General features: G+C 39.4%; 1 protein-coding gene across 4 annotated transcripts in view; it reads left to right on the top strand.

Moving 5' to 3' along the window:
• The window catches only part of L3MBTL3 (L3MBTL histone methyl-lysine binding protein 3), a 113,913-nt gene that overhangs the window by 77,643 nt on the left and 19,079 nt on the right, over positions 1-17,191 (top strand). For all 4 annotated transcript variants that reach the window (XM_046677578.1, XM_046677580.1, XM_046677577.1 and 1 more), the window contains 2 exons: positions 3,629-3,778; positions 15,358-15,437. In XM_046677578.1, coding sequence (XP_046533534.1) covers positions 3,629-3,778; positions 15,358-15,437 — 230 coding nt within the window. The remainder of the gene's footprint in view (positions 1-3,628; positions 3,779-15,357; positions 15,438-17,191) is intronic.

Genomic DNA, 17,191 nt, shown 5'->3' with positions numbered 1-17,191 from the left:
TCTCCTTCTGGTCCGCTGTCTTGCCTCTCTGTGAGCTGGCCCGGTTGGTATATGGTGGTCTTAGAGAGATATCGTCTTCCTTCACTTACTCAACAAGTAGATCAAGGCGCTGCCCTCGTAGCTCTTATATTAAAGACTTCTAAGCTGGAGCTGTTTACTCTCCGGTGTAGTTAGGGACCTGACCCATCCAGGGATCCTGGAAGTCTTCCCCGTGTGGGCGTGGTGGGTGGGTTGGGGACAGGACTCTTCATTTTCGTTACTTTCTTCATATCTGACAAACCTCCAAGGTAAATAGACAGTCAGTTCTTCAGTAATCGTGAAACCAGGTGTTCAACTATAAGTGACAGGTACGATGGTTGCAGTATTCTAGGAACAGCAGCCTACTGTTTGTAGAAACCAAGAAATTATATTTAGATTTTTTTTCCTGCTGTCACAAAATGCAAGTAGATAAATTTGCAATTGAAATACATAATAGGAGGAAGAAAGAATAGAATAGAGCCAAAGATGACTAAGATCTGAGGCTTCGTTCCTGTATTTCCTTTGTCAGAAACAAAGAATTAAGAATAGCGGGAGGAGCTAGTTGTGTTTTTATCTTTTTCTGTGTGTGTGTGTGGGGGGGAGTTCATTGAAGATGATGAATTTGGTTTTAAACATGTTTATTATGAGGCAGCCCTAGGACATTTGTGTTTTGCCTGAAATCGAGGTAAGTGTTAGGCAGGGCTCCGCCTCCCTTCAGGGAGCTGCGGGGAGTGAGGCCTCTCTGCTCCTTCAGGACAGTGTCGGTTATGGTGTGGACAGGCAGATGCTGCCGACTGGGCCTTCCTCCAGAGGAGTGATGCGAGGCAGATCAGACTTCGAGTTTCAGCCTCCGTGAAACTGATGGCTGGGTGGGGCGCAGCGGCTGAGGGTCTGAGAAGAGGGGCGGGTGTGGCAGCCCCAGCAGCACCCCCCTCCTATGCAGACCGTTTCTGGGGGAGAGTGCTGGGGCGCCCTTGCTTCCTGCCCAAGCCTAACTGTCCAGCCTTCCTCCAGAGCTGTCTGATGCCCTTGCAGTAAGTTTATTTCGGCTAAGTTAGGCTGAATCGGTTCTTGTTACTTGTATCCGCGAATATGATTGGTACAAATACCCCATGAAGGATTCCATGAAGCACCAGGAGGGTTATTGTTCAAAAGAGACATGGTGGTTGGAGAGGATTTTCCTTCATATCATTACTGAACCAGTAAAATGCAATGAAATGGTATGCCCATTTGGAATAAGGTGAATAAAGTGGTATACTCCTTCACTGAGCTACCTCACTGCCGTGTGACCGTGGGCAAGCAGCGTCTCTACCTGGATGTCCCATAAACATTCCACAATTCCTGACATTGTCCCTGAATCTACTTCCTTCCAGTCATTCTCATTTCAGGGGGGAAAAGAAAAAGAATGCATCCCTGTTACCACCCAGTTCTTCAAGCCAAAAACCTGAAGGCCGTTCTTAAATCCTTCCTTTATGCTGTTTCCCGTCTCCTGTCCATCCACAGCTCCCCTTGGAGGCACTGCAGAAGATACCATAACTGTCCTCTTTACCTCTGTTTCAGCCCCATAAATCCAAGTCACCGTCATATCTTCACTCTTACATAACTTCTTTTGCTCCAATTCCATCCCCTCAAAATCTTCTCTCCACAAAGCATCCTGAGTGATTGTTTTAAATTGTAATCAAACCATGTCATGCCCTTATTTGGAGGTCCTCTGGTGGCTTCAGATGGAACCTAAGCTAAACATAGGAACTGGCCACTGTGGCCCACCAGGCCCTACACAGTGCCTCCCGGCCTGTTTCTGGTTCGTCTCCTTTGGCTCACTGCGCTCTAGCATTGCTGGTCATTGCCTCAAACATGCCATGCTGTCCCTGTATTTGCTCTATGCTCCCGTTCCCTAGAATGCTATTCCCCTGTGTTGACAGTGGGCTTCTTCTGAACCTTGACAGCACTGCTCAACGCTGCTGCCTCAGGGAGGCCCTTCCTTCCCACCTGTCATAGCCCCACGTTCTCTCTCATGTCTACTCCATGGTGGTTGTCACTGTGTGAAGTTGTCTTATTTGTCTACTTGGGTAATTGCATCTCTCCCTAGAATATCGGCTCTGTGAGAGCAGAGATCTTGTCTTTTCATCTTCTACTGTTTCCAATGCCTAGAAAGAGAATTAGCACATAATAGATACTTGACAAATACTTGTTGAACAAATGAATGGAATAATGAAAGACTGAAGTTAGCTCATCATTTTAAGCCTTTGTTTGTCATGCGAGAAGCCTTTCTGAGGTTGTTGTGACGATTAAGTCAGATACTGCATGTAAAGCTCTTAGTACAGCGCTGGCTACATAGTAACTGCCCTATAAACATTACTACTGCTTATTGTTTGTGTTATTATTGTTGGCTTAACATTGTATACATTTATGTCAACACATGATCAATTATTATTTACTTTCTTTTTTTTGCATACATAGCTCTATAGAATAGCATGTGGTTAGAGAAAATAAAGATTGTATTTTTGCTTACAAGATATCTGTGATAAATTGTATAGCCATTATCAGAATCACTTGAGCCCATTTTCAGACTCTTCCCTCCTTCTCCTGCGAGGATTTATGAGATTCTCCTGGTGGAGGGAGACATGCACTGTTTAAAATTTTTCCTGGGTGGTTACCGACATTCCCACTATCACCTAAACTGAGGAAAAGAACATGTAAGACACTAATATAATCTACCTCAGGTCCAAAGGATTTCCAGATTTAAGGAGGCTTCCTAAAATCAGAGGGGCAAGATAGGCAGCAAGTTGGAGGGCTTGGTTGTGTTTTGGGGGCCTGAGATACAGAGGTTGCCCAGATGTTCTGGAGACTGGAAAGCTGAGGCCCGGGCACAAGAGTGTACTCACTTAGTGTTGAATTAACAATTAGTGACCTAGATTTCCTTTGCTTGGATAACAGGAATGATCCCCAAATGGGACCTGAGAAACCAACCAGTGATCACCGATGGAAGGGAAGTGAGCCAGCTGGGTCATTATCCAAGTTGGCATCTGATCTCTTTTCATATACGGACAGGATTAACTACAGGTTGATATGTGTATCTTCTAGGACAGCAGGTGTACATCAGGACCTGGAGATAGGCGCATGGGGGTGCTCCTTCCTTTGGAGGGCAGAAGCTGTTATAAAGGAAACTAAACAGCATGTGATGACACTGGGCCTGGCGGATCACTTTAGGAAGCAGAGCCGCCCCATCCATCCATCAGTTTCTGGCCCACCTCCGCCATCAACCCTCCTATGATGTCTTAAGCATTTCTCTCTTGTGCTGAGTGTCGCCACAGATGTACACAGGCTCTGCCCTCAGATGATACAGAGGGAATCCTTCAGTGACCATTGGTCACTTCCAAAGATTTCATCAGATTGCTTCTAAAACTCTAATATGAAGACATGTTTTCTATCAGAATATACTTAAATTATGTCTTAACATATTTCATACTTCATTTAATCATACACATGTATAAATATATATAACATATTCAGTTAAAATTTGAAATTTTGTATTCTGTAGCCTGTCATTATAATTGAAAGGAGTATGTTCTAATGGGAATGTTCATTTCTTTTTCTTTTAATCCTTCAGTGCTGCCAACTGTCCATATTCAGAAATCAATTTGAATAAAGACCGAATTTTTCCAGACCGCCTAAGTGGTGAGATGCCTCCGGTGAATCCATCGTTTCCGAGAAATAAAAGGACAGACACAAATGAAATCTCTTCATCTCCTGAAATCAGGTAATTAAAGTGATAACCATAGTGCTGTTTAGACTGGTTGAAAGAGGTTTTCTATCTTAGATATTTTGTGTTCTATGCGAATGTTTTCTTCTATGTTATTGAAAATACATCTGCTTTAATGTGAAATGATGGTGAGGCTCAGTACTTGGACTTTAAAAAAATTAAGCAGAGGTTTTATAAAAGCGTATCCAGATTAGGCAAGATTTCTTCTTGTTCATCTTATAGTTGAACTCACTTGGTTTTAGGAGTCTGGAAATGTCAGTCATTTTACTTCATGTCAGTTCCTATTTCTGACAGAACTGATCGATATTTATATAGAGCCATCCTTTCTAAGGAAGAAGGCAGATGCCTTGTGAAGACTGGATATTATGTCTTTTTAGTGCTCATGATTGCCAGGTGCTTGCATCTACATTGTGTCATGTAATTCTGAAGATGTTAGTTGCACTCTAAGCTCAGTCATTGAGTTTTGATTTCACGTGTAGAGCTGAGTGCGAATGTTTTAACCTCAGTGGATTATTAAGTAAAGAACTGAGTTTTGTTTGATATATCTTTAAGTAAATGGTCTGTGCCCTGAGATTAACTGAGGATCCTACTAAAAGAAAGGTAGATGAGTAGGAGGATGGTCCTAGTGCTTAGGTTTTGGGGGTTTCTCTTATGGAGTATTTTAAAACCTAATGCAACATAGTTCTTTTGTTTATTTTAACATTTTATAACTTCATTCTTATAGTTGACCTGGGTGGACATTTGAATTAATAAATCTGACACTAAATGCACAGCAGTGTTGTTGGAGTAATGGCATTTCAAGTATCCACATCCTTATAGAGAAGCGATTTTGCTCTCTGGATAGAGGGAGCTGTAACTGCTTTAGTTATTAGCAACAGTGATGATTGTTTTTATCCTTAAAACCTGACTGAGGTAACCTAAACTGATTTACCCAACCCAGCACTCTAAAACAAGGGCATATGATTTGAGAAAATTTACTTTAACACAAATCAAAGTACTAATTCATGTAGTCACATTACAGATAGAGTTCACTGACTCACAGGTGGTTAGGGCTACCTAGAGTTTGGATTTCAGAAGCCAAGGTATTATTTAAAATATCAGCGTAATACTCCCAAGGGCCAGCGGGTTCTTCTCACAGGCCTCTCTCTAACCATCTGGGCCCCAGCCGGAGGGCCAGTCTCACCACAGAAAGAGGTGGTCCATGTGGACGATTTCTTGGGATCCTTTTTACCTTGAAATCCATGTAAGAAAAGAATAACTTCTATAGTGGATCTAACCATTCCAGTGATGTGTCTCCTGTGAGGGTGTGGTCCTGTTTCTTCATGTCATCAAGATTAAGGGGACAATCTCAGACATTTTCAGTTTTCTGTAGTAACCCATCACACATTTCATATCTAAATATTTTTATATTATGTAGATTTTTAGCATATACCATCTTTTGAGTCAGTGAATTCGGACCTGCCATGACTTCTGTGTGAATTAACACTTAGATTTATTTGTATTAAAGTTAAGTTTCTTCAAGTGACATGCCTTCGTTTTTGGTGCCAGGCTTTGGTAAATGAATGTTCATGATTTTAGAGACTTTATTCCGATTTCTTCTTGTCTTCCTCTTTCCAGATTTGCTATTTTTATTTTATGTATTTATTTACTTTTCCTTTACTCATCTATGGCTAGAAGTAACCTGAGAGATTTGGTTAGTTATATGTAGTCCGAGGAAACATGTGCATATAATCCTAGTGACCCTTACATTTTTAAGGTGAACATTTTTGACCAAGATGTTTTTCTCACTTTATTTTTTATGCTTAAGTATTTTTAAGAAATGATTACAGACATCATGACATTCCAACTTAAATACTTCGTGATGCATACTAAGAAAACATTTTCCAAAATACCTAAAATCACATGTATTTATTTACTCTTTTAAAATTTGAACTTATCATTTTAAATTTTAAATTTAAAGCTAATGAAATTGGCTTCAGATTATTTTATTTTTTCTTCTCTGGGCAGTCACTGGTTCCCATAACAATCAAAGTGGCACATAGTATCTTAGATATAGATGATCATGGATTGGCAACATAGCAAACGTTAAATGAAAGAAAGATTGTTGACAAAGACCTATCTTATGGTTCAAGGATGGTTGACTGAAAGTAGAATGAACAGGGTAGAAGTTAGCTGGCTTCTTTGCTTTGAGTGAATCTGTGTAAACATATTGAAAGCATATTTTTTCATTTTAAAAGTAAATGTAACATTTGTTGATTCCTGGTTTCTTAAGAATGAACTAGTGAGCTATGCAAAGCTATTAGAACAGTGGCTAATAAGGAATAAGCCACCAATAAATGTTAGTTTTTATTATTGTTGCAAGAGGAAATGGTTACTTATTTGTTTCATAGTATTTCTTCTCTTCCTGAGGAGCAAAAGAGAGGCTGGCTTGTTTCTTTGCCTGGGTTAATCTTTGAATAGAGCACTCATCCACATGATTCTCATAATAGCAGATAGTGTTCTCACTTCTTTTCCCATAATCATTGCTCGTGTGGATGGAATCTCCCGCTCAGGTTTTAGTATATTTTCTTTGCATCATTCCTGATAATTTACTAAAATTTGGTTGCCAGGCTACTGTTTTTTTAAAAAATGCACTTTGGCACAGCAAGAGATAGTTTGCACCGTGAGATGCAGACCCTGCAACACAGATTTGATTGCCAGCGGTTTACTTGGGAGGTGGGGGAGACATCAGCAGGGGAGAGAGGAAGTGAGACAGCCAGGAGAAGCTTCCCCGTCACACTGGGTCCCACTGGGGACACCAGCAGCACTGTCTTGTGGGGAACACCCTGGGAGTCTGTGTAGAACACACGTCTTGGAGTCTTCCCACCGTGGGGTTGTGGGAGCTGAGCTGTTTAAGCACCGGTTCCCTGCGGTCACAGAGCGAGGCTCTGGGGGAGGAAGCACATGTTCATTCCCCAGCACATCTGCCCTGCTGCGCAGCGGACAAGGCAGCCAGAGCCCGGGTTAGTCCTCCAGGGGAAGCAGAGCCGGGGAGACAGCCACTGTGCACCGAAAGGGGAGTGGGGGCCAGGGGACATGGGTAGGGTGCTGACAGTGTCTGCTATGCCATCCCATCCCATTCAACCATTTCAGATGCCAAATGGTCACCAGAGTGAGTGATGTGCTGGCTTTTCTTTTGATCCTGGAGCCGATGTTATAGGGCCAGATAAGTTAACAGTGTGAGGAACATGTGTCCCCTTTTCGTACCATGAAGGTTATTTTAAGGGCCAGTTCACAGACCATCTGCTCAGGATAAACCTGTGGACAGCTAACATTCCATATTGGGAATTCTCAAACCGGGCTTCACATCAGATTCCCTGGGACCTCTTTAGAATTCATATTTGGGGTCCTAGACCAGCCCCCCAGAATATTCTGGAATAGAGCCTAAGAGTTTGCATTTAAAAATTGATTGGGAGTCTATCTCCCTGCTGAAAACTTTCAATGACGTCCCTTACTCCTGGCTTTAAGAACCTAATTCTGAGCGTGGCCTACGAAGTCCTGTGGTATCTGGCCCTGCCTCTCTCTCCAGCTTTCTCTCTACCAGGCTCCTTGTTAAACTTAATGCTTTACCCACCCTGGTCCTCAAACATCCTTTCCTCTCTTCCTTGAGCCTCCATCCCTGCCATCTCCCAGCTAGTCTCTCATTTCACAGGCTTCAGGTTAACTGTCGCTTCCTCAGGGAGGCTTATCTGATCCTCCAGTCTGTGCGTTAAGTTCCTCATTACATGCTTTCCTATCACACATCCCAATGCTATTGACATTTTGTGTAAATATTTTTTCTGGGTCTGGGTACTTTGCTTGATGATAAGCTCCATAAGGGCGGAGACCACGTCTCCTCTGATTCTCTGAGACACCCTCAGCACCAAGCACACCCCCTGACACACCACAAGGATGCCAGGCAACCTTGAATGACCCCCAGCCTTCAAAGGAGACATATCATGTATTTAACCTAAGAGACGACAGGTGTGTTACCTTCTTTTTGTTCTGATAAAACACCTCCATTCACCACTTTGTAAGATCCCCAGATCAGAGATCCAAAGTGTGATTGTTAAGTGATGAGATAAATCCCCAAATCCGTACCAGCACTCTTTCATAAATTATGGCAGTGCTTCCCAAACTGTCGTCTTTAACTTCCTGCCTCACGTAGAAAATGATACCACAGAAATGCCAACATTTATATTTCATGCTAGGGAAATGGATGGGGCTGCCCCTGGGTAACCAGATGGGAGCACTGGCTCCTGGGAGGGCTACAGGGAACAGTATCTCAGAGCACTGGTACCCAAGGACTCAGGGCCTCCTAGCTGGGAAGCTCTGCCCCACATTAAGATGGCTCCCCCTTGAGTCCTTTCGTACGTGCTGAATATTTGGATTTCCTTCTCTACAGTCACTTGTCAAATGGATGGTCAGGTTATGAGTGATCCCAATGCATGTTTAGATAAAAATGGGGGTATGCAGTCCTTTCCCATTATCCATTCTTTCATCAGATGCGTAAGGAGTGTCTCTTGTGCCTGGTGCTTTCTGGGGAGAGATGTGGTCCTCTCTTGGGAGAGCACAGCTCGTCTCTGCCCTCACAGCGCTCCTGGCAGCAGGATGGTGAGGCAGGAGGAGCTCCTCCTGGGTCCTGGTAACCTTGTATTTCTGTGTGTCTACAGCTGAGTAAAAGAATGTATCTATTTCTCTTTATATCTTAATAAAACCTATGGGTCTCAAACTTTGTTTTGCATCAGAATCATCAGGATGCTTGTTAAAATGCAGCTTTCTTGATACCCTCGCGAGAGATACTGATTCAGGAAGTGTAAGGTGCATCCCAGTTCATTTTTAACAAGCACCCCCAGGTGATGGATGAAGTGATCTATAAATCAGGCTTTGGGAATCATTGAATATAAAGACCTTTCTCTGGAGTCATGATTCACAACATCGTACCAGTTGGAGAATACCAGCATCTATCCCACAGTCTTATTCTTGTGAAATCTGTTCTACAGCTGCTTGTAATTGCATTTCTAAATTAGGTGCTATCTCTATTAAAAATCACTTAATGTTGTAGGCTCCCATGTTGTTTAAGCCTGCTTAGACATAACCACAGAAACACAATAAAGCATTTTTAAAATACCTGCTAAATGCTTGTATTACCTTGCAAGGCAAAGCCCGTTGCTAACGTAAATCTAATGGAGAAAAATCAGTCTGTTCAGTTCATTATAGGCCATTAAAATGGCTTTTCAAGTTGTAGGATCAGCGTTTCAACGCTGAGAATTACATAGAGCAGTTGTAGGAATTGCCGCTGTCAATCTGATTTATGTTTTTAGGATGAATCAGATCTGCCAGTCACACCAAGAGCCAGTCTGTACCCGGGGGAGGGCCCTATTAAACAGATGGGAAACAGGCTAATGTAAAGTGTGAAACCATAGGCGTGTATACATCTGTTTACTTTGCAAAACTATAAAATCAAGAAGAATAAAATTAGAGCCAGAAGTTCTAAAAGAACACAGAAGTTAATTAGGAATCTTCAGGAACTCTGTTTTGCTTCCTAAGGTTTTCTGGGCCTGAGGGCCTGGTGTTGACGTTGGAGAAAGTCATTTCAGTGACTAGGCATCCTCCGGCTGTCATAAAGCCTCTTCCCCCTGGTTGTCGATGGGCTGCAGATAGGGATGAAGAGCTGTGGAAGCTTTGAAATGTTCCAGATTTGGGGAATCTGAGTTAAATCTATGTATTTGTTGATGTGCGCCAGAGAGAAGCTCAGTTTTAGTTAAAACACTCGCAGTTCTGATGCCAACCGCTGTGACACCAAGGCAGCCATCCAGCGTGTGAGGAAGAGATGACTGTGTTATTGTTTTGCCTGTGAAGTTGTTGGAACAATATTGAAACAGGGTCTTATTCTGTCTCTTTGAATAGCACGAATTCCTGACTCAGGAGACTCTTAGAAATAGTAGAAAAGCATGACATCTGTTCTCTTTTATATGACAACATGAAAGTAATGCCATCTTGCTCTTCTTATGACACATGATCTTTATTTCCCAAATCTCACCTTATTGGTTAGGGTTTTCATTTTATAGGAGGATTGGTTAATTAATTGCTGAATTAGTTTTTCTGGAGGCTTTTTCCTTGGCATCTTGATGATATCTGCTGTCTTTACTCATTGTATTCCTTGTCTTCACTAACATGTGTTCCTTATGCTAAATTATAATTTAATGGGCTTATTAATCAAAATGTTTTATTTTTAGTCATTAGATAAATAGGAAACCATGTTTATGAAAACACTATTAAAACTAATGCTAATGTATCATCGCAAAAGGAATTTTATTTCATACCATAGACATAAAAGTTTTGATCCTACTAGTTTTATTTGCCATCTTTCTGAATCTCTTTGAAGATGCTGACCTCCTTGTCCTCTTCATTTGTGGGAGGCGTTTAGCTACTCTTTTTCGGAGTTCCTCTCACCTGTAGCCCTGAGATTCTCAGTCTCTGATTTTCTACCTGTGAGTGACCTCAGCCCAGAAGTTAAAAAAGCAGTGCTGGGGACACGTCAAAAGACATCCTTTTAACGTCCAAAACAGAAAGCCCTACATTTTTTTACGGCTCTCCCTGCATTCGATGTGTCCCCGCTGTTCCTGGGGAGTGCAAGTACTTTTCAGCTCTAACAAAGACCCCATGAGACCAGAAGAAGATTCAGTAGTCCCCCCTTATCCACAGTTTCACTTTCTGCAATTTCAGTTACCCATAGTCACCTGCAGTCCAAAAATATTAAATGGAAACTTCCAGAAAGGAAATTATAAGTTTTCAATTGCTCACCGTTCTGAGTAGGGGATGATGAAATCTTGTGTTGTCCTGCTCCATCCCACCTGGGACATGAATCATCCCTTTGTCCAGCATATCCATGCTGTATATGCCACCCACAGTCACTTAGCCCTGTCAGTTATCAGATCGACTATCATGTCATCACAGTACTTGTGTTCAAGTAACCCTTATTTTACTTAGTAAGGACCCCAAAGCACAAGAGTAGTGATACTGGCAATTCGGATATGCTGAAGGGAAGTTGTTGTTAATCTCTTACTGTGCCTAATTTATAAATTAAACTTCATCGTAGGTATGTATATATAGGAAAAAAGCATAATATGTATAGGACTCGGTACTATCTGTGGTTTCAGGCATCCACTGGTGGTCTTGGAACGTATCCCCCACAGATAACGGGGAGACTGTTGGATTCTGGAAAGAGACTCCAAGCCAAGCCAAATTCATGCTGCGTTTAATTAATTTATTGTTTCATATTTTTTCAATATTGTTTTTAACAAACTGGGACTGATTGAAACATAATTGGCTAGGGATTGTTTTTAAATGAAAAGTAAACAATCTTGAAGAAATGCAGCTGTTTGCATTCAAATGCCATACTGTTACTATGTATTTACTCTTCTAATGTTTGTTTGGCTAGTATTTACCACAAAGCGAAATGAGCTTAAGATAGTAAGATATCTAAAGCACGACACATAATTGCAGAGACAAAGAGAATGCTGGCTCGTAAAGAATACATTTTTCCATTGGAGTGGATTCCACTGTCTTCATTAAAAGCCTAAAGAACGTTCCTGAGTAAGATTTTAGCTGTGATTAGATTTCAATTCAAGCTAAAGAAATGTTGAAATAAATTGGTGTGGAAAACCCAAAAGTCCCAAGAGAAATCGCTGTGTTGCAGGCGCTTTTCTAGATGCTTTTACATGCGTTTGCTCATTTGGTCCTTACCATGCCGTGTGTGGGGTGGGTGCTGTCCTTACATCCCCATCCCATGAACACAGAACCTCTGTTGGTTACAGGTTACACCGACAGTAAGTAGCAGACCCAGGCAGTGTGGCTGCAGTCTGGCTCATAACCATTATTCTAAACACTGTTTTAAAACTTAAAGCAAACCAATTACTTAAAGAAAATAAGTGTCAGTAGATTAATTTTATCCTAAAATGTAAGTAATTTTTAGATAGTAATAGCTGCCATTTATCGTGCACTTCTTACATATCTGGCTGTGTGCTTAGTAGTTTCTATACATTATTCTATACATTGTTATCCTCAAAATGCCCATGACGTAAATGATTTATTATCCTTGTTTTAAAGATGATGCAGCTGAGAATTAGGAAAGTTAAGTAACTTGCTAAAAGTCATACAGATCTAGTAAGTAACAGGGCTGAAATCTGAACCAGGTCTGTTCGCTTCCGAAGACCATACGTGGGCTGCTTGCTCCGTGTTATAGTTGTCTACCTCCATGCCTGGTCAGCTTGTACCCCCTTCCTAGATGAAATTGTGCGTAATGAAAAATGTCAATCAAGAGGAGAAGATAAAGAAGTTTTTGTGTAGAACAAAATTGTAGCATTAAAATACAACATAAAAATATTTTTGGTTGTCAATTTTTTTAAAAAATCTGTCAAATAGCATATCTTGTACTGTGTTTCCAGAGTACATTATAATATTATCACAGAGTTTTGACATTCTGATATAAACATATTTTGTGTGTAATCGGAAGACTGTGCAGCTAGAAGAACTTTTTGCTTAGGAAGTTGAAATCCTAGATCAAGGATTTCATTTGTGCAGAGAAAGAAATCCATCACAGTACCTATTCAATCAGAAGTAGCAAGGAAATTCCTAACCTTATAGGAGAGAGAAATATTGATTGCCCAATTGAGAAAACATTTTTATTTTAAATAAAATACAAAACAAGAATATTGTTGAGTCAGATTCTTCATTCCTGACCTTATCAATCAAAAACAATTTGAAAATAAGATTATGGCACAAGAAGACAAATTCTCTTTAACTCCATCTAACAAGAATGTGTGCAGTGTTCTGGAAAAACAGAATAAAAGCTACATAATAATTGAATCTAGTTAGGGATTTTGATGTCAGTAAGGCCTGGTACTATGCTTATTTGAGATTTACCTCTTTAAGTTTCAGTGGATATAATAATAGAAGCTTCTTCTAATGATTGTTATAAAATGTTGGACATGTAAAGAGCTCAGCCAGTCTTCAGTGCATGGTATGTTCTTAAGAATGTTAACTTTTCTTCTTATTAACTGCTTCCACGTTTCTGGATGTGCTTGATGAGGATTCTGCTCACTTCAGTGGTTCCATTCATCCATCTGTTTCACAATGCGTGTTCTAATAGACTGCTCGGATTGCCCCCCGACCCTACCCCACCCCTCCAATCCTCTGGCTAAAGGAAACATCCAAGGGGCTTAGTCGCTTTTAATTTTAAGGGATTAGCAGAATCAGTATATTAATTGGAAATAAAACATTCCATAAACCCTCTTGTGGACTCCTTTATTTGAATTGTGTTTGGTAAAGATAAATATCTATGCTTGTATTGTCCCGAGTTTACGTGGGTTCAGTTTAATGAAATACCATGAGTTAAAGAAGGGAAAGTGGAAACAGATCCTGCTCCTGTAATGAAGCAACATAAATAATATCAGAGCAGTAGCTTCCATTTGCTTCTCTTTTGGGATGGATTAGGGCAGTTCCAGGCATGAAGAAACTTTTTGGGTCAGAGGTCTTATTTTCCTTTTCTTTCTCTGTTCTCTCTTAGAAAATGGATCTTTTCTTACATTTTATAAAATAAGTCATTGGTGTTGTATTTGGACGTAAGAATACAAGAGAACTTTCCTCGTACTTAAGTATTATACCTTTATTTTAGTAAAGCTTACTTTAAAAGAATAATATGCTTTATTAAAACCACAAAAATGTTACTGTTAATTGTCACGGGACAATTCCAATCATAAAAACTGAAATATACAGAAAATTCTGAGACTTAATTTTAGCCTCTGGCCTCAGTTTGTCTTTTTTTTTTTTCCTTACCAAACCATTTAGCAAAGCTTTTAGGAAATCTACAATAAGTAATTGGGAATTTATTTTCTTTGACTCTGAGAAATGCCAATTTTAAGTTATATCACTGTAGTGTATGACTGTTTCTAATAGGTATTCATATAGCCATCCACAAACAGCTTACTTCAGTGGTCACAATACTTACTGGGATAGATTTGTGGACTCAGACAGAGTATTATTTCCAATTTAACAGAAAATAAATTGAGAAGATCACATAAGCTAATTTTAGCATAGTAACTGGATTTTAAAATGTTGTAATTACCAAGAATAACTTCAGCATGGTTTTTGCAGAGAAGACAGTGTTTTCTATTATCGCTTCAACTAATAGCCTTTCTCCAATTTTCAGTGATTTTCTTCTATTTGTTTTTACTATCCATCTCCCCACTTTCTGTGAAATAAGAGCCTCCACAGTCAGTTAAGTGATTTCTCTTGGAAAAAAATACTTTTATTGCATAATGGTAGTGACTCTTTCCCATTCTCAAATAAGCAGGTATTCTTCAGCAGTTGTGGAAAGCTGTTTTCGCTGTGAACTAAGTCAGGGAGCTCAGATTTAAAGTGAAATTTCACATACGTCCCTGGAAATGATCTTTCTAAGAAGAAATGAACATTTATTTATTGCATGTTTACTGCATTAGCATCATTATGTTAAGTTATCATCATTCCAAATGGAGAATAAATTAATGCCTTTGTAATTAAGACTATAAAACTCCTTTATATTTTGTTGGGGTATTTGGTTTCAAATGTATTTGCCCTTTTGTTAAAACTTAACGGTAGGAGTATGGTCTGAGTCTTCAAGAAACTCAGGATGGATTTGTTTTAAAGGTGACAACACATGGGAAACAATAGAGCATCATAAATACAGAGTATTACAAAGCAAATAAAGTGTGTAGGCCAAATATCATACCCCGATATTGCAGGAAATATATATATACCCCAGGAAATTGCAAAGTGGGATTTATTTTGAACTCTGAGAATGTAATAGAGTAGGTTGAAAAATTGTAAATCCCTGAAATTTAGCTTTAAAGAAAATATAAGTAGGCTGTACCTGGTTCCCTTGAAAGCCATTTTTGTCCCTGACTTAGGGATAGAGTTCTGAATCAAGATCGTAATGGGTCCATTCCATTTTAGAGCATCCTCAACATGTTTACCTTAGCATTAGGTCGTTCCTGGTCAGAAAGAGGTGGGATCAGTTCAGCCTGTGGATTTGACCTGATTAAGCCAGGAAAAGCTTCCTAGTATTGACTTTGATTCTCCTGGGCCACTCTCAACCTCAATTCCAAAAGCCGGAGCTGAGTAGCATTTAGGGACTTGATTAAATGGTATGGACTTTCAAAGCATTTCTTTCTTTAAATTGTAGTCTTACCAAACAGTACAAGTAAAATTCCTCATGAATACATGTCCCAATTTGAAATTGAATTATTCAGTAGCTACATTTTCTGGAACAGTTAACCTTAATACCATTCTTAGCTTTAAAATCTCCTTTCTGAACAGTAAATGAAAATTAATAATGAGGAAAATGGAAAGTTTTAGAGGTTATTAGTATTAATCCTCTTAGTAGAACTAAAAATCCTTTCTGACAATTTAGTGGTACCATTTGTTTTTAAATTAAGAAAGACAGCTGCGAGGTGCAGTGCTGAACCATTTTTTTAAACACTTTTATTACAAAATATTGAAACACCTATTTTTCTCAGAGACCAGCATGCTGATGATGTCAAAGACGACTTTGAAGAGAGAACAGAAAGTGAAATGAGGACATCACATGAAGCCAGAGGTAGCCAAAATAATTTCATATTATTGATGGATATTACTGTTAATAGTCAACAATAAAAACTTGAATATAGTAATCAATTTTATATTAAAGATAAACTTCATTTGGTTGGTTTGTTCCATTATCCCAAGTTTATTGTTAAGGATAAATATAGTATGTAATTCTTAATGATATGGATTCATCTGTTACCTATATTTACAGTCTTTTTCACATATCTGTACAATATTCTCTATACAGTTTGGGTAAGACTTTCTGTTTCATCCTTATTATACATTTTATTTGTTATTGTTGATGTTATTTGCTTCATATGTTTGCAATTCATCTCAGAATGTATATTGAAATCCAAATAGAATTAATATGGTCTTACTTTAATACCACAAGATGAAAAGAAAATCACTTGAAGGAATGTTTTAAGTTGTATTGGAGAAAGTAATTTGTCTTACATCTTAGCTAAGAGGACATTATAATGGTTTAACTAAGAAATGAAGTCTTAATGACTATTAGAGTATAGATTGTGTTTATAATTTACACATGGCTATATAATATTATTTATTTTTTATAAGACAATCTTGGCCTGATTATGATTTTCATGATTGTCCCTGGGGACTTTGCTTTCATGTGCAGTTTTTTGGTTTAGATTATTGTGTTAGATTTGAGAATAGGACCCAATGACTGTTTGCCTATAATGACGTGAAGTGATGCTTTGATTTCCATATCTGATTTTCATAAAGCAGTAATTTAGGATTAATTTACAAGTTATATTAGCTGCTGTCTTCGGCATGTTTTATGGTGTTTAAAGTAGCACCATATACGAACCCTACAGATGGCCAGGGTTTGCATTCCCTGCTCTGCCACCTGCCAGCTGTGTGATGTTGGACCCCTCGCTGGACACCTCTCTGTGCTTCTGTTTCCTTATCTGCCCAGGAGGATGAGGATGGTAGCTCCCTCCCAGGCTTGTCATGGCGATCAGGTGCAATAACATTTGTAACTTGCCTAGCACATGCCTGGCACTAAGTGCTATGCAAGTACTTGATGATTTAAATGTTTCTGGTCATTTAAAAAGGAAGAAAAACGTTTAATTTATGAAGGTTTTGTCATCAGGCTATACTTGGTTCTTAGACAAAGGCGTCAGCTTTGGTGAACTGTGCTTTAGCAGAGAGGTTATGAGCACAGCCTTCCTTCTCGTCTCAGGTCACCACTTACTAGCTGTGTGGCTGGCTCTGGGTGAAGCATTTAACCTCTCTGTGCCTCAGTTTCCTCCTGCATCAAATTGACATAGCAATAGTACCCACATCATTGGATCGTCTTAAGGATTAAATGCATCAGTGGCTGAAGTATTAGCTGCTAGTAGGAGTAGTAGTGTGTGGGGTAAGTGTCTATGCATGGAATTATCTGATCATTGAATGGTCAGATACATTCATGATAGAATCTTCTAGACTCTCAACTTTTTGAGGGCATAATAATTTGATGACTTTTCAGTTTCCTTATACTTAGTGAGCTGCTTAACTTTTCATTTTATTTGCTGAGCTGATTTTGATAATTTTTTTCTGAAAATAGTCTACTTAATGGAGAATTTCGGGTTTATTAACATATAATATGCATGACATTCTCTCTTTTTTTGTGGTAGTTTTATGTCTTTTCAAACTTTGTGTATTTTTGTTCTATTTTTCTTGATTTGAATTGCCTGAGTTTTTCTGTTATTCTTCCCAAGGAAACCTTGCTGGGATTCATATGCTCCCAAGTGTTTTTCTCACCTG

Source organism: Equus quagga, chromosome 11 (assembly GCF_021613505.1).
Source record: "Equus quagga isolate Etosha38 chromosome 11, UCLA_HA_Equagga_1.0, whole genome shotgun sequence".
In the NCBI taxonomy this organism is placed as follows: domain Eukaryota; kingdom Metazoa; phylum Chordata; class Mammalia; order Perissodactyla; family Equidae; genus Equus; species Equus quagga.
The sequence above is the reverse complement of the archived record's forward strand: the minus strand, read 5'-3'. Positions and strand labels throughout refer to the sequence as shown.